Source organism: Salvelinus alpinus, chromosome 35, assembly GCF_045679555.1.
Source record: "Salvelinus alpinus chromosome 35, SLU_Salpinus.1, whole genome shotgun sequence".
In the NCBI taxonomy this organism is placed as follows: domain Eukaryota; kingdom Metazoa; phylum Chordata; class Actinopteri; order Salmoniformes; family Salmonidae; genus Salvelinus; species Salvelinus alpinus.
This window is the reverse complement of record NC_092120.1, coordinates 538,984-560,352: the sequence shown is the minus strand read 5'-3', so window position 1 is coordinate 560,352 and position 21,369 is coordinate 538,984. Positions and strand designations below refer to the sequence as shown.

General features: G+C 43.8%; 1 protein-coding gene and 1 long non-coding RNA gene across 2 annotated transcripts in view; one reads left to right on the top strand and one right to left on the bottom strand.

Annotated features, from left to right (window-relative positions):
- LOC139564397 (uncharacterized) overlaps nt 1–21,369 on the top strand; it is a 418,006-nt gene that overhangs the window by 237,598 nt on the left and 159,039 nt on the right. The gene's annotated exons all lie outside the window — the stretch shown is intronic.
- Nucleotides 2,987–5,191, bottom strand: LOC139564429 (C-X-C chemokine receptor type 3-2-like). Its single transcript, XM_071383942.1, has 2 exons — nt 5,055–5,191; nt 2,987–4,232 (listed from the first exon to the last, which is right to left on the bottom strand). Exons 1-2 carry the CDS (start codon nt 5,085–5,087, stop codon nt 3,129–3,131), a joined length of 1,137 nt encoding a protein of 378 aa, XP_071240043.1. The 5' UTR covers nt 5,088–5,191; the 3' UTR covers nt 2,987–3,128.

The following is a 21,369-nucleotide window of genomic DNA, read 5'->3' as shown; positions in this document are numbered from 1 at the left end:
TTGACTCCGCCCACATTGAGCCCGGCCCCGAACTGCACACTGCAGTCAGGGGCTTCTCATTCATGCAGCAAGAGCTCTGATAGGTTGGAGGACGTCCTCCGTTAGTTGTCATGATTACTGTGTAAGTCTATGGAAGACGGAAGCTAGCTGTCCTCCGGCTACACAATGGTGCTACCCTACAGAGTGGTGTTGAGGATACTGTAGACCTTCATTGCAAAACATTGTGTTTTAATAAATTATTTGGTGACATGTGAATATATTTTGTATAGTTTTATCTAAAAATAAATTCACTGAGGAGGATGGTCCTCCCCTTCCTCTTCTGAGGAGCCTCCACTGGTACCCGTACCAAACATAACATATCATACTAAATGGAGTGTCTCGGGTTTACATACAGAATAAATCGAAATGCTCTGAGACCAGGTTGAATGGCCTGGGAATTTGCCAGGTTGTTTCAAAGTAGAGATGAAGTATCCTACAGATTAAGAATAAGGAAAGGAATAAAACATACATTTCTTTATACATTGTCCACCAGATGGCGAGATTGGCCCTTTTTTGTAAGTGCTTCTTGAATGTTTCCTGATACTGGCTACATTAATGCAGATAAATTAACCTTGAAATGTTGTATAGCCAAAAATATCTAGAGACGTAACAAGATATTTGCATATCATTTATTTATTGATATATCAAAAGTACATTTCCCCCAATGTTTTATTCTACTTCCTCAAATTTCTACAACATAGAAATACATGTATACAATCCTATGTACATATCTGTTGTGCTGACTGATGTATAACAATCTCATCTAAAGAAGTAAATTAGAAAATGTTGAATAACAGTCTGGTACCAAAGGACACGTTTGCCATAGGTAAAGCTGTGTAACAGTTTAACTTTACGTCCGTCCCCTCGCCCATACCTGGGCTCGAACCAGGGACCCTCTGCACACATCAACAACAGTCACCCACGAAGCGTCGTTACCCATCGCTCCACAAAAGCCGCGGCCCTTGCAGAGCAAGGGGAACCACTACTTCAAGTCTCAGAGCAAGTGAAGTCACCGACTGAAAGGCTGCTAGCGCGCACCACCGCTACCTAGCTATCCATTTCACATCGTTTAAGTATTTGCTGCCTTCAAAAACACAAGGCAACATATGAGTAACACATATAGTGATGACTTGGCCCTTTTGAGGAAGTGGGTTTCATACATTTAAAAAAATATATTTTGCAAGAGATTATCCAGTTCCTTGAAATTATAGTCATCAATTTATCAGGAAACCAAACAGCTTGAGAAACTGTTCACTGCTCACCTTCATATTATGCAGTCTTTGCTGCTCACACTAGAGGCAGATGGGGTTTCATGGTCACACTACTAGAGGCAGATGGGGTTTTAACATGGTCACACTACTAGAGGCAGATGGGATAACATGGTCACACGAGAGGCAGATGGGGTTAACATGGTCACACTACTAGAGGCAGATGGGTTAACATGGTCACATGAGAGGCAGATGGGATAACATGGTCACACTAGAGGCAGATGGGGTTAACATGGTCACACTACTAGAGGCAGATGGGTTAACATGGTCACACGAGAGGCAGATGTGGTTAACATGGTCACACTACTAGAGGCAGATGGGTTAACATGGTCACACGAGAGGCAGATGTGGTTTTAACTTGGAAGGCTATGCGATTGGATGGACAGTAGAATCTCATGAACAAAAATTACAAGAAGCAAACGAAAATACTATTTAAAAAATGCCCTCCCTGAGAATGTGTTGTCTTTAAAAGCACCATAATTTTGTGCTATTACAGTAGGAGCAGGGCCACTATCAGGAAGCACCAGAGGAACGAATCACAACAAAATAACATTCATTTTTTCCTCACTTTTACACAATGTGCACATCTGTATTTCTTTCCCATTTGGTCATTTTCACAATCAACAATTTGTGTTCCTTCTTTTCAGCACCCACTAGTTCATGATTACCTGTCCCCCTTTTGTCTTGTATTCTCTCTTCCTCTCTCTTTTTCTGTCAGTCTCCACATCCCCCGCTCCCTCTCTCTCTTTTTCCCTCTCTCCAGGCTCTCACCAGGGCCGTGACGCACAGACCTTTCACGGTCGTCACTAGTTACCAGGGCCACAAAGTCATAATTATGGCTAGACCACGCCTATTTCTACAATTTCTCTTCTTCAAATCTGATTTTAAACCTAACCTTACCCCTAACCATACTGCTAACCTTATGCCTAACCCTAACCTTAAATTAAGACCAAAAAGCTAATATTTGTTTTCATGAATTTTCACATTAGAGCCAATTTTGACTTTGTGGCTGTGGTAACTAGTGACAACCACCTATAAAAAATGATATCTTTAAATGTATAACATACTACCTAAAAAAACAAAAACATAAACCTATTTATTTCTGCAACAACACAATCATTCATCAAAAATTGTAAGCACGCTAGTTACAGTGCCTCCTAAACATGACTGACATCGGGTAAAGAGGATAGGCTATCAGCTGATCATTGTGTTGATGATTGATGTAAATCTGATAGTTAACTAGCATTTTTTGTGATTCTCTTAAATAAAATAATAACTTTATAATATACTATAATATTCATACTCTTCTAACTCATGCTACGGTATATGGCTGGCTGGCTGGTGGCTTGTGTGGATATTTTAGTATATGGTGGTTAGCTAAAGTCTAGACTACCTGTGTTGCTGCTGCCCTGACACACATGTGCAACACCTGACTGATGAAGGGATGGAGTTGGGTCAGAGGGTCGTAGAGGGTCGTAGAGCCTGAATGCAGCTGCTCCTCTCTATGTCTTCTGCCTCTCTGCTGCACGAAGGCTATGTAGGCCAAACCAAATATTGATGATGATGTAAATCAAATGTTATGCTGCTGTGGCAGTACTGTTGATATTTAAACTAGGTAGCTTGCTACACAGACTCGACCGGTGACTGCATCTCACGCCATGCATGTTTGGATACCAGGCACACGCAAGCTCTGTACAGGGCAGACCAATGGAAGGGATGGGGGGTGGTGAACTTGACAACTTTACGATGACTTGTGGGTTCAGAACAACAACAAAAAGGTGCTCGGGCACAGGTAGACCCCTATCTGTGCACATGGTTGGCTCAAGCCATGACAGAGAAGTGGGAGGTGTTCTCGCTCTCTGCTGAGCTGAAGGACCCAGTGGTCCTCCGTGCTCTCCTCTGTCCTCCCCATCCCTTCATCCCTGGATAGAACCTCTGTCCCAGCAGCCCCTTACACATTCTGGTCAGCTCCCTCCTAAACTTCACCCCCACAAAGCAGTACAGCAGCGGGTTCAAGGCACAGTGTGACAGCCCCATGCTCTCAGACACCAGGATCCCGATGTCCACCGTGCGGCCGAACTGGCAGCCTCCACTAATCACGCCCAGTTTCTTCAGGCTTTCGGCCAATTGGAAGGAGTTGTAGGGCGCCCAGCAGAGCACAAACATGGACACCAGGCAGACGATGAGGTGAAGGGACTTCCTCTTCTGGCGGCGCGAGGCGTTGCAAAGGGAGCGGAAGATACGGATGTAGCAGTAGAGCATGACCAGCAGGGGCAGCCCAAAACCCAGCACCAAGTTGACTAGCGGCATCCCCACCTCCCACTGCACTGAGGTGTGGGGGAACACCGTCTGGCACACCAGCAGGCCCTGATGATCCCCCGAGCCTCCCACTTCCACCTGTCTAAAGGCGATGTCCACCCCACTCAGGCCCAAGCACACTGTCCAGATCAGGGCGCAGGCAATCTGTGCATGGCAGGTGTTGCGTTTCCAGCCGGTACTGACAGCGTGGACGATGGCTAGGTAGCGGTCGAAGCTGATGCAGGCCAGGAACAGGATGCCGCTGTAGCGGTTCAGAGAGAACAGGGCTCCGGAAATCTTGCAGGCGGCCACACCGAACACCCACTGGCGGGCCCACTGGACGGCAAACAGGGGCAGCGTGAGGGCCAGCAGGAGGTCGGACACGGCCAGGTGGAGCAGGAAGGTGTCGGTGAGGGAGAAGGAGCAGGTCCCACCTGTCTGAGAGGTGCGGTAGCGCATCAGCACACACAGGACCAGAATGTTACCCGCCAGCGCCAGCACAAACACCAGGCTGTAGACCACAGGGGAGTAGCTCCGGGTGAAGTCCATGATGCCATCATGTTTGCAGGGCACACCACTGGATTGGCTACTGCCTGTTTCAGATGAATAGTTGTAGCTGTCATACATCTGGAGACATAGGAGAGGAAAAGAGAGTGAGAGGAAGGAAAATTACCTAACTACAACAATGTTCTGGGTCCGTATGCATAAAGCATTCCCCCCTGCCCATATAATCTTTTTTATTATGATCTAAAAGGTAAAACTGATCCTGGATCAGCACTGCTACTCCGAGACGCTTTATGGATACAGGCCCTGGATTCTCCTCATAGGACAGAACGCATTTGTATCTCTGACTAAACTCAAGATGATGCAGTTCTAAATTCATCCAGATGTGTGAACCTGTTACAGATCTTAATTTGATCTATATAGTCACAGCAAAATAGTCCTGAAGCGACCTGATATGAACATTTAGTCCATAATGGTGCTTGATTGGTGGTTAGGCTATTAGCTGGACAAAAGTAGTCTACATGAAAAGTAATGTCAATATAACCGTGTGTTAGTGTACTTCAGTGAATTTATGTAAATTCCAAAGCTTATCTGCATTTCCTGTGGTGCAGGAAAATTCTCAGCAACAAAAGCATGATCAAATTAAGATCCTACACTAGTAGCTTCTATGATTTTGAACAATATTTTGAATGGCCTCAGACTCTCTAATCATTGTTTTAAAATTAAAGTATTCATGTACAGATTGTTTTTCATTGTCATATATTTTTTTATTCTGTTAATTTCTTGACTAACCATGTTGTTGTAAAATATAATTTCTTATTTGACTTATTTGGCTAATATTTTTTTTTGTCTGCTACTCCCAATTATTTCTTGCACCATCTATTGCTCTTGTAGTCATAAAGAACTACATTTATCAGTATGTAGCGTAAAAAGACCGTTACTCACATAGTAATCTGTGGTTGTATTGACGTGATCCATTGTTACCAACGAAACAGCGGAACACCTGAAACACCTTCACAGACTCAGGATACTCTTCTCGTAGTCTCACCCGCGTTCCTCTCTTCTTTTGCCACTCCGAACCAAATAAAAAGGAGAAGTTAGCAATTCAGGAACCGAATCCTCTCATATTTTAGGCCAAGCACATCTATTCAAAGACATCCGTGTCCAAAGGGGATTGTGACATATCGAAGGTAAAAAACGAAATGTATGTGGTTGACTCAACAGAGATAGACAGTGCATAACTAGAAAAACATTTCTCTGTCTATCTCTAGCTGTTATTCCTGGCTTATATTGGCGATATGTAGTACATTGCACATGTACAGTACACACAGTGCCTTCGGAAAGTATTCAGACCCCTTCACTTTTTAAACATTTTATTAAGTTACTGTAATGGCAGCCTTCCTTCTCTTCAAGAGAAGAGGAGGTGTAGCAGGGATCGGACCAACACGCAGCGTAGCCAGTGTTCAACATGTTTAATAAAACGAATAAACAGTGAACACTTAACACGATACAAAATAACAAATGTGGCAAACCGATACAGCCCTATCTGGTGCAGAGAAAACACAAAGACAGGAAACAACCACCCACAAACCCCAACACAAAACAAGCCACCTATATATGATTCCCAATCAGAGACAACACAAAACACCTGCCTCTGATTGGGAACCATATTAGGCCAAACACAGAAACAGACAAACTAGACACACAACATAGAATGCCCACCCAGCTCACGTCCTGACCAACACTAAAACAAGCAAAACACACAAGAACTATGGTCAGAACGTGACAGTTACAGCCTTGCTTTAAAATGGATTTTAAAAATCCTCAGCAATCTACACACAATACCCCATAATGACAAAGCAAAAACAGGTTTTTAGAAATGTTTGCAAATGTATACAAAATAACAAATAGAAATACCTTATTTGCATAATTATTCAGACCCTTTTCTATGAGACTCGAAATTGAGCTCAGGTGCATCCTGTTTCCATTGATCATCCTTGAGATGTTTCTACAACTTGACTGGAGTCTACCTGTAGTAAATTCAATTGATTGGACATGATTTGGAAAGGCACACACCTGTCTATATAAGGTCCCACAGTTGACAGTGCATGTAAGAGCAAAATCCAAGCCATGAAGTCGAAGGAATTGTCCGTAGAGCTCGGAGACAGGATTGTATGTAGGCACAGATCTGGGAAAGGGTACCAAAACATTTCTGCAGCATTGAAGGTCCCCAAGAACACAGTGGCCTCCACCAAACTTCTTCCACCAAGACTCTTCCTAGAGCTGGCCGATCCGGCCAAACTGAGCATTTGGGGGAGAGGGCCTTGGTCAGGGAGGTGACCAAGAACCCGATGGTCACTCTGACAAGCTCCAGAGTTCCTCTGTAGAGATGGGAGAACCTTCCAGAAGGACAACCATCTCTGCAGCACTCCACCAATCAGGCCTTTATGGTAGTGGCCAGACGGAAGCCACTCTTAAGTAAAAGGTACATGACAGCCCGCTTGGAGTTTGCCAAATGGCATCAAAAGGAATAAGACCAAGAGAAAGAAGATTCTCTGGTCTGATGAAACCAAGATTGAACTCTTTGGCCTGAATACTATGTGTCACGTCTGGAGGAAACCTGTCACCATCCCTACGGTGAAGCATGGTGGTGGCAGATTCATGCTGTGGGGATATTTTTCAGCGGCATGAACTGGGAGACTAGTCAGGATCGAGGGAAAGATGAATGGAGCAAAGTACAAGGAGATCCTTGATGAAAACCTGGTCCAGAGCTCTCAGGACCACAGACTGGGGAGAAGGTTCACCTTCCCACAGGACAACTCCCCAAATATAGGTGTGCCAAGCTTGTAGCGTCATACCCAAGAAGACTCGAGGCTGTAATCACTGCCAAAGGTGCTTCAACAAAGTACTGAGTAAAGGGTCTGAATCCTTATGTGAAGGCGATATACTGTATATATATATAGTACCGAGATGAGATCCTCAGACCCCTTGTGAGACCATATGCTGACACATGCACATTTGTGGCCTGCTGGAGGTCATTTTGCAGGGCTCTGGCAGTGCTCCTCCTTGCACAAAGGCGGAGGTAGCGGTCCTGCTGCTGGGTTGTTGCCCTCCTACGGCCTCCTCCACGTCTCCTGATGTACTGGCCTGTCTCCTGGTAGCGCCTCCATGCTCTGGACACTACGCTGACAGACACAGCAAACCTTCTTGCCACAGCTCGCATTGATGTGCCATCCTGGATGAGCTGCACTACCTGAGCCACTTGTGTGGGTTGTAGACTCCGTCTCATGCTACCACTAGAGTGAAAAGCACCGGCAGCATTCAAAAGTGACCAAAACATCAGCCAGGAAGCATAGGAACTGAGAAGTGGTCTGTGGTCACCACCTGCAGAACCACTCCTTTATTGGGGGTGTCTTGCTAATTGCATATAATTTCCACCTGTTGTCTATTCCATTTGCACAACAGCATGTGAAATGTATTGTCAATCAGTGTTGCTTCCTAAGTGGACAGTTTGATTTCACAGAAGTGTGATTGACTTGGAGTTACATTGTGTTGTTTAAGTGTTCCCTTTATTTTTTTGAGCAGTGTATATATATTAATACATTTGCTAAAATTTTAGAATAAGGCTGTAACGTAACAAAATGTAGAAAAAGTAAAGGGGTCTGAATACTTTCCGTATGCACTATATGTTTTATGTGCAGTGCAGTAGCTTACATTCAAAGAAAAAACACACACAAAACATTGAGTAAACCCCCCGAAAGAAAGTATATTCAAGTGTCTATGAGCGGACTAGATGCAGAGACAGATATACAAATCCCTGACTGCTTGCCAGTCTAATTGAGTACAGAGAGACTGAATGTCTGATACACGTTCCCATAACATTGGGAAATGTTTTGAACTTGCCCCATCTGGGGAAGTCAAATCTGTGTTTTTCAGGAGTTGTGTTTTTACTGTCTGTACTGTGTGTTTCGACCCTGTTTATTGTAACTAAAACCAGACAAACATTTGCATTGTTTATGGATATGAATCTGTTGGACGGATACAATCAGACGTGCTTTGATGTCTGTAAGCATTTCTCTGAGATCACTTTGATATCCACTTATTTATAAACCTTGTGGCCGTGCGATGCAGTCTCCGATACAGTCTCCGATACAGTCTCCGATGCAGTCTCCGATGCAGTCTCCGATACAGTCTCCGATACAGTCTCCGATACAGTCTCCGATACAGTCTCCGATGCAGTCTCCGATGCAGTCTCCGATGCAGTCTCCGATACAGTCTCCGATGCAGTCTCCGATACAGTCTCCGATACAGTCTCCGATACAGTCTCCGATGCAGTCTCCGATACAGTCTCCGATACAGTCTCCAAGAGCATGAAAATCATTCTAAAGATATTCCCCACTGTGGAACCGTTGCAAAAACAGGATAGTGAAAAATACAGTGTCTAGCATAGAACAAACTGTTAAAGTCTTTACACATAACTTATTGCAAAGATGTTGTATTATATCATTACTGATGTAAAAGCCTCTCACCTGCTCTCTGTCGGAGTGTTGACGTGTTGGGGACCTGGACCCCTGAGGAGATTGAGCAGGTTTGATATCACTTGCAGTTAGGTGAGGAAGAAAATGTACCTCTGTTTCAGGTCACAGAGTTACCTCTGATGTGCTTTCACACTGTGTCACCCATGCAACGCCCCAAGGAACTGGAATAGATCAGCTACTTATACGATTTACTGGTTTACTCACTATTTCCCTTAAACATAGATACTGCATGTAAATATGTTATCTAGAATCTGGCCTTATTCAGATGGTGAGATCGTAAATAGTCATAAAGCAACTATTATCCAGGGGCAAGGAAATGTTAATTTTTTCTGTCCACAACCACACCATGTAGTGACCATCAGTGTGAAGAAAATGTCACACCTTATTTATTTATTTGACCACTGCTGGGGTATCAAAAGAACATGTCACCATGTGTAAGAACAACCTCTAACTGAGGGTAACGATCTCAATCCACATACATACTTTTTGTGCAATTCAGTTTATTCAGATGTGGATAGATGTCATGGGTGTTCAGGTAAATTACGTTAGGTGGTGGAGCTGTCAGGTTTTCTTTATTCACTTGCCTAAAGAATAAAGACGCTACAAGGTTTTTACTCTGGGTTGTGAGGTCAATATTACAAAGGGGGTGGGGTATGTAGAGGCACTAAACAGGAGCACAAATGGAAGAAGCAAATGTCTGAAAATACCTGCAATACCTTTGCTCTTAATCTTAATAAAAACTCATTACATAGCATACACAACATTAGACCTTGTTATTTTTAAAGCAGTGCAGAGACAGGGCTGAATTTGAGAGGGACATTATAGCATGTTGAGGTTGTTACTGTTTGGAGTGGTGGCTTATACTATTATTGTGCAACTTCCTAGCTGCTGTTTCATTCCGCTACACTCTGTGACTCACAGGGCTGTATGAGAGGTGTGATGTTAGTCAATGGAAAAAGGCAACAGATTGTTGGGCATTGAGAGTAAGACAATGTACAAAGTATGTTTTGGTAAACTATTCAAGGTATATGGGGAAATAACTTTCTTATTAAATGAATGGGTAATTAGTTGGTGTTATTAGTCATAAGTAAAGTTTTTAAAGGGGATTATGTAAATGTTGTTTGAAAATCTTTAAAGCTCTCAGACTGGGCGTTTCTTTTCTATCCAATTGAGGGAAACCTTTTTGTTCGATCTAATAGTGTATCAACATAGACTACTATTTGTTTAAGGAAACCAACCGGAAAGCAACTATATTGCACACACAAGAGTGTAAGATTTCACAATTTCATGGAGAAAGACGAAAAAGTCACTGCACACTTCCAGTCAAATGCAAATGTATTTTAATGACAGCTAAGCTTTCAGTCAGTCGACCTTCATCAGAGCATATCTCCACAAACAATAGTGAGACAGATAAGGCCACACAGAGAGCCTTTTAGCAAACATATATTTAGATTGAGTCAGAGGGAGAATGAAAGAGGCCACCGCATGCTCCTGCTCTAATTGTTTTCAGTGACACGCGACAAAAACTCACCTCAGAAAAGCCCTCACAGACGTTGCACAGCTGAGTTCTCATTTATCATCCTATTGAAAGGGTCGCATTAGTACTATGAGCGGTGCACAGGGCCGTGCAAAGACCTTTCAGGGGACAAGTGCTCAAAATGAAAAAAGGGCACCCCCTTATTTAAAAGAAAAATCTACTTACATTTTTATTTTTAGAATATCAATCACTAATTGTAAGCAAGCTAGTTACAGTTATGGCAGAGGGAAGATATTTCGGGGTGGGGGTGTAGAATTTTTCTCCCCATGCTGCTGACGACTATTTTTGTCTGCTCATATAGGAGTAATAAAGGCCCAGTGTACTCATTTGGTGCGATTAAAAAAAAAATATATATATATATATTATTCTGATTAATCAAGGGGTGCTGTAGCAACCTCGGCACCTCTACTTCCAGCTGCTATGGTTACAGTGCCTTCTAAAGACATGATTGACATCGGGAAAAGAAGGTAGGCTATAAGCTGGTCATTGATGTTAATGATTGATTTGAATCTGCTAGTTAGATAAATCACAATCAGTAAAAAAATATTGAGCTATCTTCAATGCTCACTAACGTCATAATATAGCCTAATATTCATAATCTTCTAACTCATGGTATATGGCTGGCTGGCTAGTGGCTTGTGTGGATATTTTAGTAAATGGTGGTTAGCTAGAGTCTAGACTACCTTGTTCAGTGCTTAATTTTTTAATCGGGAGGTGCCGGAACAAAAAGTGAAGCGAGATGGGGGTGACCTGGGGTGCTCTGAGGTACCTTTATAATAAAAAATTGCATGCATGTCTTTGCATTTGCGTGTTGGCATGGTGTAACGGTCGTCGGATGAAGAAGGATCGGACCAAAGCGCAGTGTGGTAAGTGTTCATGATTATTTATTTAAACTGAACACTGAGACAAAATAACAAAATGGAACAACACGAAACAGTTCTGTCTGGTGCAGACACAAAATAGAAAACAACTGCCCACAAAACACAGGTGTGAAAAAGCTTCCTAAGTATGATTCTCAATCAGAGACAACGATAGACAGCTGCCTCTGATTGAGAACCACACCCGGCCAAACACAAAGAAATACAAAACATAGAAAATGAACATAGAATGCCCACCCAAATCACACCCTGATCAAACCAAAATAGAGACATAAAAAGCTCTCTACGGTCAGGGCGTGACAGTAACTGGGTAAAGATGGGGGGCGGAGTCCAGAACCAGAGCCGCCACTGAGGGTAGATGCCCACCTGGACCCTTCCCTATAAGTTCAGGTTTGCGGTCGGGAGTCCGCACCTTTGGGGGGAGGTACTGTCACGCCCTGACCTTAGTTGTATATGTTTTCTGTATTATTTTGGTCAGGTCAGGGTGTGACGTGGGTGGGTATGCGTGTTTTGTGTTGTCTAGGGTTTTTTGTAGATCTATGGGGTTTTTGTAAGTCTAGGTTATTGTAGGTCTATGGCGGCCTGAATTGGTTCCCAATCAGAGGCAGCCGTTTATCGTTGTCTCTGATTTGGGATCCTATTTAGGTTGCCATTTTCCATTTAGGTTTTGTGGGTTATTGTCCATGTATAGTTGCATGTCAGCACTCGGTTGATTAGCTTCACGTTCATTTTGTTTAAGTGTTCTTCGTTTAATTAAAAGAAGAATGTATTCAAATCACGCTGCGCCTTGGTCTCCTCACTACGACGAACGTGACACATGGAGAAGTAGAGTAGAGGCGCTTACAGAAGTTGCACACATGGGGACTATTTTTATTAGCCTAGGGCCCAGGAAAAATAGCCTTACATAAACGCACTTCATGCAATTCTAATTTAAATGACTGGAAATCTTTCCAAATCTTTTTTCATACCAAACAAATTATTGAAATGACAGGTTACTTTGACACTGACAAATCTGAGCTCAATAAAAACGACCTCACCTTGAATCCATTAATAGCCAGGGTTGGGTAGGTTACTTTCTAAATCTAATCCGTTACAATTACTACTTACCTGTCCAAAATTGTAATCAGTAACGTAACCTTTGACCTACCCCAAACTCAGTAACGTAATCTGATTATTAATCTAGTTACTTTTAGATGACTTTCCCCTTAAAGGAAAATTCCACCCAAAAACTATTATTTTGGTAATTGTTTCATTAGTGCATTGTTAACATAGTCCCAAAATGTTTTGCTTGTCAGCAATCAAGTTTTCAAGACACTTAACTTTCAAAATACAGAAATCATCTCCGTATGATGCATTTTGCATCATATGACTCAAAACGCAGCCACACATGACACAAAATGCAGCATCATATGATGCTAAATGCATCATGCGGGGATGATTTCTTTATTATTATTTAACTCTAAGCAATACTTTTTTATTTATTTAATTTGTTCAGCCTAAATGCAACATTTATAAGCATGTTGTTGAAGTGCTGTTGTTGATGTGTTGTTGAAATGCTGAGCGCTCCTGCCAGCCTGTACCGTGTCACAAATGATTCTCAATTGATTTCTTAAAGGGCAGCTATAGCCTTGAAATAATAGTAATATAGCCTAAATAGTTCATTTTTGTTCCTTCTTAGACTACCTGGCTTGCTCCTGACTGATTTAGAGTTAGTATGTTGTTTAATATTCTGTTGAAATGTTGAATGTCAATTGAAAGTGACAGAATCACACTACTTCCCAAGCAAAGTAAATTTGTTCTCTCCTTGGCTATAGGCTGTAGCGCAGCCTCTGAATGTCATAGAGACAAACCAAAGATATCCTACATGCATCGGAGTCACGTCTTTCCGCAGCGTTGTACAGCTTGTTTCTAGCATAATTCATTGCAGACTAAAGTTTCATTATAGAATGTTGTAATATAATCAGGTCCATTTAATTTTACTCAAAACTTAAGCTAACAATAACTGTGTCTATGGTTTTAGCCATTTTTTTTTTTTGCCATTTATTTTAGCCATTTTTAGCCATTTTCTTTAACAAAAGCCATAATACCCTCACATACTCCCTTAATTCCATCCCTGGTTTTTAATTTAACACACCAAGCTCTTCACTGACACCAAGATATTTAAGGAGTGCATGTTGATTGAAGGAATTTGCTGACAAAATCTATGAATAGTAGACTATAACTGTGTCTGTCTAACAGGTAGGCCTACCTCTTATTTAGGCTCCAACACAAATCAAGAAATAGGCTCTAACACAAAGGCCTCTTGTTGTTAGTAGCTAAAGTCAAATTCAAATGAAGAATGTTCAAATGAATTAGACCTTCTCGAATTTGCCTACTTTCAACACCCATGCACTGTCTATATCTGCAGCTGCCAATTCATAGTAATGTAAGTTATGTAAATTAATCAAATATGGCTTATTGGGAGGTCAATAACTCCAGTGGTGGAAAAAGTAACCAATTGTCATACTTGAGTAAAAGTATAGATTCCTTAATAGAAAGTTACTCAAGTAAAAGTGAAAGTCAATTTCTTCTTAGCTAGCTACATAGCCGTCTTTGTATCAAAGATAATTGCGTAATTATCGTATTTCGTCATCCTAACGTAGTCTACACTGCTATCTGCCCAGCAGCTAGCCAGCTAGCAGCACTGTAGAAACTATTACACTCAACTGAACGACTTGATTAGTGTAGTGTTAGCTAGCTACATAGTTGTCTTTGCTGTCTTCGTATCCAAGATAATTGTGTAGTTTAGAGTGTGTAGTTTTAGAGTGATTATCTTAATTTACCGAGGTTAGCTAGCCAGCTATTTGTCGTCCTTAACGTAGGAGCCAACAGCTAGCCAACGTCTACCGAATAGAACTTCCGCACTCAACAACCCGGTCGCATTCCGCTTCGCTCCACAGGTAGTATCACATTTTCATTTCATTTCATTACAGTACAACGGTTTGATTTGTTTGATCGTAGCTAGCTACATAGCTAGCTACATAGCCGTCTTTGTATCAAAGATAATTGTGTAGTCTAGAGCGATTTTCTAGGTTAGCTAGCCAGCTATTGTCGTTCTTTTAACGCAACGTAACGTAATCAACACTGCTAGCTAGCCAGCTAGCCCCCTAATAGCAGCACTGTAGAAACTATTACACTCAACGGAACGACTTGATTAGTGTAGTGTCAACAACGCAGCCACTGCCAGCTAGCCTACAAAGTCAACAACGCAGCCACTGCCAGCTAGCCTACTTCAGCAGTACTCTATCATTTTAATCATTTTAGTCAATAAGATTCTTGCTACGTAAGCTTAACTTTCTGAACATTCGAGACGTGTAGTCCACTTGTCATTCCAATCTCCTTTGCATTAGCGTAGCCTCTTCTGTAGCCTGTCAACTATGTGTCTGTCTATCCCTGTTCTCTCCTCTCTGCACAGACCATACAAACGCTCCACACCGCGTGGCCGCGGCCACCCTAATCTGGTGGTCCCAGCGCGCACGACCCACGTGGAGTTCCAGGTCTCCGGTAGCCTCTGGAACTGTAAATACTACTTGAGTAAAAGTCGAAAGTATTTGGTTTTAAATGTGCTTAAGTATCAAAAGTAAGAGTAAGAGCACTTCGGTCCGCAGGTAGTATAACTTTTCATTACATTTCATTACATTTCATTATAGTACAACGGTTTGATTTGTCTAATCTTAGCAATTTCTTCTTAGCTAGCTACATAGCCGTCTTTGTATCAAAGATAATTGCGTAATTATCGTATTTCGTCGTCCTAACGTAGTCTACACTGCTATCTGCCCAGCAGCTAGCCAGCTAGCAAACGTCCACCGTCTACCGAATAGCAACACTGTAGAAACTATTACACTCAACTGAACGACTTGATTAGTGTAGTGTTAGCTACAGTGTTAGCAGCCGATCTGCGGCCAACAAGGCAGAGTTCATCTCAGCCTATGCCTCCCTCCAGTCCCTCGACTTCTTGGCACTGACGGAAACATGGATCACCACAGATAACACTGCTACTCCTACTGCTCTCTCTTCGTCCGCCCACGTGTTCTCGCACACCCCGAGAGCTTCTGGTCAGCGGGGTGGTGGCACCGGGATCCTCATCTCTCCCAAGTGGTCATTCTCTCTTTCTCCCCTTACCCATCTGTCTATCGCCTCCTTTGAATTCCATGCTGTCACAGTTACCAGCCCTTTCAAGCTTAACATCCTTATCATTTATCGCCCTCCAGGTTCCCTCGGAGAGTTCATCAATGAGCTTGATGCCTTGATAAGCTCCTTTCCTGAGGACGGCTCACCTCTCACAGTTCTGGGCGACTTTAACCTCCCCACGTCTACCTTTGACTCATTCCTCTCTGCCTCCTTCTTTCCACTCCTCTCCTCTTTTGACCTCACCCTCTCACCTTCCCCCACTACTCACAAGGCAGGCAATACGCTCGACCTCATCTTTACTAGATGCTGTTCTTCCACTAACCTCATTGCAACTCCCCTCCAAGTCTCCGACCACTACCTTGTATCCTTTTCCCTCTCGCTCTCATCCAACACTTCCCACACTGCCCCTACTCGGATGGTATCGCGCCGTCCCAACCTTCGCTCTCTCTCCCCCGCTACTCTCTCCTCTTCCATCCTATCATCTCTTCCCTCTGCTCAAACCTTCTCCAACCTATCTCCTGATTCTGCCTCCTCAACCCTCCTCTCCTCCCTTTCTGCATCCTTTGACTCTCTATGTCCCCTATCCTCCAGGCCGGCTCGGTCCTCCCCTCCCGCTCCGTGGCTCGACGACTCATTGCGAGCTCACAGAACAGGGCTCCGGGCAGCCGAGCGGAAATGGAGGAAAACTCGCCTCCCTGCGGACCTGGCATCCTTTCACTCCCTCCTCTCTACATTTTCCTCTTCTGTCTCTGCTGCTAAAGCCACTTTCTACCACTCTAAATTCCAAGCATCTGCCTCTAACCCTAGGAAGCTCTTTGCCACCTTCTCCTCCCTCCTGAATCCTCCTCCCCCTCCCCCCCTCCTCCCTCTCTGCAGATGACTTCGTCAACCATTTTGAAAAGAAGGTCGACGACATCCGATCCTCGTTTGCTAAGTTAAACGACACCGCTGGTTCTGCTCACACTGCCCTACCCTGTGCTCTGACCTCTTTCTCCCCTCTCTCTCCAGATGAAATCTCGCGTCTTGTGACGGCCGGCCGCCCAACAACCTGCCCGCTTGACCCTATCCCCTCCTCTCTTCTCCAGACCATTTCCGGAGACCTTCTCCCTTACCTCACCTCGCTCATCAACTCATCCCTGACCGCTGGCTACGTCCCTTCCGTCTTCAAGAGAGCGAGAGTTGCACCCCTTCTGAAAAAACCTACACTCGATCCCTCCGATGTCAACAACTACAGACCAGTATCCCTTCTTTCTTTTCTCTCCAAAACTCTTGAACGTGCCGTCCTTGGCCAGCTCTCCCGCTATCTCTCTCAGAATGACCTTCTTGATCCAAATCAGTCAGGTTTCAAGACTAGTCATTCAACTGAGACTGCTCTTCTCTGTATCACGGAGGCGCTCCGCACTGCTAAAGCTAACTCTCTCTCCTCTGCTCTCATCCTTCTAGACCTATCGGCTGCCTTCGATACTGTGAACCATCAGATCCTCCTCTCCACCCTCTCCGAGTTGGGCATCTCCGGCGCGGCCCACGCTTGGATTGCGTCCTACCTGACAGGTCGCTCCTACCAGGTGGCGTGGCGAGAATCTGTCTCCTCACCACGTGCTCTCACCACTGGTGTCCCCCAGGGCTCTGTTCTAGGCCCTCTCCTATTCTCGCTATACACCAAGTCACTTGGCTCTGTCATAACCTCACATGGTCTCTCCTATCATTGCTATGCAGACGACACACAATTAATCTTCTCCTTTCCCCCTTCTGATGACCAGGTGGCGAATCGCATCTCTGCATGTCTGGCAGACATATCAGTGTGGATGACGGATCACCACCTCAAGCTGAACCTCGGCAAGACGGAGCTGCTCTTCCTCCCGGGGAAGGACTGCCCGTTCCATGATCTCGCCATCACGGTTGACAACTCCATTGTGTCCTCCTCCCAGAGCGCTAAGAACCTTGGCGTGATCCTGGACAACACCCTGTCGTTCTCAACTAACATCAAGGCGGTGGCCCGTTCCTGTAGGTTCATGCTCTACAACATCCGCAGAGTACGACCCTGCCTCACACAGGAAGCGGCGCAGGTCCTAATCCAGGCACTTGTCATCTCCCGTCTGGATTACTGCAACTCGCTGCTGGCTGGGCTCCCTGCCTGTGCCATTAAACCCCTACAACTCATCCAGAACGCCGCAGCCCGTCTGGTGTTCAACCTTCCCAAGTTCTCTCACGTCACCCCGCTCCTCCGCTCTCTCCACTGGCTTCCAGTTGAAGCTCGCATCCGCTACAAGACCATGGTGCTTGCCTACGGAGCTGTGAGGGGAACGGCACCTCAGTACCTCCAGGCTCTGATCAGGCCCTACACCCAAACAAGGGCACTGCGTTCATCCACCTCTGGCCTGCTCGCCTCCCTACCACTGAGGAAGTACAGTTCCCGCTCAGCCCAGTCAAAACTGTTCGCTGCTCTGGTCCCCCAATGGTGGAACAAACTCCCTCACGACGCCAGGACAGCGGAGTCAATCACCACCTTCCGGAGACACCTGAAACCCCACCTCTTTAAGGAATACCTAGGATAGGATAAAGTAATCCTTCTCACCCCCCCCCCTTAAAAGATTTAGATGCACTATTGTAAAGTGGCTGTTCCACTGGATGTCATAAGGTGAATGCACCAATTTGTAAGTCGCTCTGGATAAGAGCGTCTGCTAAATGACTTAAATGTAAATGTAAATGTATAAATCCTTTAAAAATCTGTATTATTAATCAAATCAAATCAAATCAAAATGTATTTGTCACATGCACCGACTAAAACAGGTGCATACCTTACCGTGAAATGCTTACTTACAAACCCTTAATCAACAATGCAGTTTTAAGAAAAATAGAGTTAAGATCATATTTACTAAATAAACTAAAGTAACACAATTAAACAACAATAATGAGGCTACAGTATATACAGGGGGTACAGGTACCGAGTCAATGTGCTACAATATTTTCTTTAGGAATGTAGTGAAGTAAATATAAATAGTGAAGTACAGATAACTAAAAAAACTACTTAAGCAGTACTTTAAAGTATTTTTACTTAAGTACTTTACACCACTGAATATCTCTGATAAAAATGTAAATTATGGGCAATGTTTTTATTCAAATCAATTATAGCAGTAGCAAGCTTACCGCTGGTCCTCCTCATCTTCACCCTCTCTCTCAGTAGGCCTAATCCACACACAGATACAGAATGTTTTGGACAAATACAAAATTATTTTCAGAAGAAGCCTTTGACTCGCCTCCTGAAGTGCCACCGTACACAGCACAGTCATTGGTTAGGCAGCACAAAAGGGTTCACATCAGCAAGAGCAGGGCAGGCCGGGGCTCATGATTGGGAACGCCTATCCATTGCAATGTGTAATGCAGTATAGCCTAGTTTTATATACACTATCCCAGTAGCGCATAAACTCGGAAAGGAAGTACATTTTCTTAGAAATACAACTTTTCCCAGTGCTTCTCCGAGCATCCTCTTCGTATAGTCTAGGCCTAAAGTGTATAGAATAGGCTATGGATCATTTTATTGAGACCACACTAGGCGCACTTGATATTGCTTGCCCAGCAGAGAATCAGGGATGAGGGGAATCATCGGGCAGACATCAAGATACAATAATAAGCAACTCATTCTCAAACCCTGAGCAATATGACATTTAAATGACAAATTACATGACCCTCCCCTGGACTAAATACCAATATACTAAACTCTCACCCATACTGAAATTGAAAAAGTATGACCCTCCCCAATTTTCCTCCGGTAACAATTGTGTCAATTTAGACCGCTCCCTTAGTGCAGAATTGAAACCTTATTTGGTGTTACGAGTTCTGTTTACTGCAGAATTGGAACCCTTTATTTTAGTGTCGTTGTCAAGTGTCAATGTGCAGCGGTTAGGACGGAGTCAGGCGCAGGACACAGAACTGAGTAAAAGACGTACTTTATTCGAAAAGAAACAACACAATTCCCACGCAGGGAAAACACACCAGCTCACAGAAGTCTTGAACACTAAACAAAGAACAAACACGCACAAAACCATGTGGGAACTAGAGGGTTAAATAGGGAATAAATTATAACGTAATGGGAACCAGGTGTGTACAATCAAGACAAAACAAATGGAAAAATAAACATAGATCGGTGGCAGCTAGAAAGCCGGTGACGACGACCGCCGAACGCCGCTCGAACAAGGAGAGGCACCAACTTCGGCGGAAGTCGTGACAGTCGTTTCCTCTTGAAAACCCCTGAACACTATCAGAGTTTGAAGAGTTAGAAAATGTTATTAAAGTGTCACTCCACAAAGATACATCAATTGACTCTACAAAATACACATATTGCGGACCGCTCAAAGTGTTCTGGGACAAACCAGAAGTACAGTACTAACTTCAACATGATAAAAGAGAAATGCCATACAACATTTTATCTGGAATGACAAAAAGTCTCATTAAACTCTATTCACAATATTTCTATACATAAATGAACTGCCTCCAGCCTGCCTAACTTTAATACTCAAAATTATATTAAAAAAAAGTTTCCCTAGACATGTTTTTGAAGTAAAATAAAAAAGGCTGTCATTTTCAGTATCTGCACCTGTATAAATTTGAACGTGCAGTTACACTTTGGGTACAGTAGCCAAAATATGTCATATGAAAATTATAATGCTGCAATAGCATACACAAAATCACGCAGAGCAAGTACAGCTTTGTTTTCCTCCACCAAGTAGAAACGTGTTGAAGAATGGACTGAGCCAATACTCGCAACATAGGGAGTTAGAGGTCCAGTGGTGACATTAGATGTTATTCAAATGAATAAAATACAGTGGGGAGAACAAGTATTTGATACACTGCCGATTTTGCAGGTTTTCCTACTTACAAAGCATGTAGAGGTCTGTAATTTTTATCATAGGTACACTTCAACTGTGAAAGACGGAATCTAAAACAAAAATCCAGAAAATCACATTGTATGATTTTTAACTAATTAATTTGCATTTTATTGCATGACATAAGTATTTGATCACCTACCAACCAGTAAGAATTCCGGCTCTCACAGACCTGTTAGTTTTTCTTTAAGAAGCCCTCCTGTTCTCCACTCATTACCTGTATTAACTGCACCTGTTTGAACTCGTTACCTGTATAAAAGACACCTGTCCACACACAATCAAACAGATTCCAACCTCTCCACAATGGCCAAGACCAGAGAGCTGTGTAAGGACATCAGGGATAAAATTGTAGACCTGCACAAGGCTGGGATGGGCTACAGGACAATAGGCAAGCAGCTTGGTGAGAAGGAAACAACTGTTGGCGCAATTATTAGAAAATGGAAGAAGTTCAAGATGACGGTCAATCACCCTCGGTCTGGGGCTCCATGCAAGATTTCACCTCGTGGGGCATCAATGATCATGAGGAAGGTGAGGGATCAGCCCAGAACTACACGGCAGGACCTGGTCAATGACCTGAAGAGAGCTGGGACCACAGTCTCAAAGAAAACCATTAGTAACACACTACGCCGTCATGGATTAAAATCCTGCAGCGCACGCAAGGTCCCCCTGCTTAAGCCAGTGCATGTCCAGGCCTGTCTGAAGTTTGCCAATGACCATCTGGATGATCCAGAGGAGGAATGGGAGAAGGTCATGTGGTCTGATGAGACAAAAATAGAGCTTTTTGGTCTAACTCCACTCGCCGTGTTTGGAGGAAGAAGAAGTATGAGTACAACCCCAAGAACACCATCCCAACCGTGAAGCATGGAGGTGGAAACATCATTCTTTGGGGATGCTTTTCTGCAAAGGGGACAGGACGACTGCACCGTATTGAGGGGAGGATGGATGGGGCCATGTATCGCGAGATCTTGGCCAACAACCTCCTTCCCTCAGTAAGAGCATTGAAGATGGGTCGTGGCTGGGTCTTCCAGCATGACAACGACACGAAGCACACAGCCATGGCAACTAAGGAGTGGCTCCGTAAGAAGCATCTCAAGGTCCTGGAGTGGCCTAGCCAGTCTCCAGACCTGAACCCAATAGAAAATCTTTGGAGGGAGCTGAAAGTCCGTATTGCCCAGCGACAGCCCCGAAACCTGAAGGATCTGGAGAAGATCTGTAGGGAGGAGTGGGCCAAAATCCCTGCTGCAGTGTGTGCAA

Excerpts from the sequence above, each read along its gene's own strand:
- LOC139564429 (XM_071383942.1), bottom strand. The coding sequence starts at position 5,087 with ATGGATCACGTCAATACAACCACAGATTACTAT. Across the intron at positions 4,233-5,054 it reads ATACAACCACAGATTACTAT|ATGTATGACAGCTACAACTA; the intron begins GTGAGTAACGGT and ends CTATGTCTCCAG.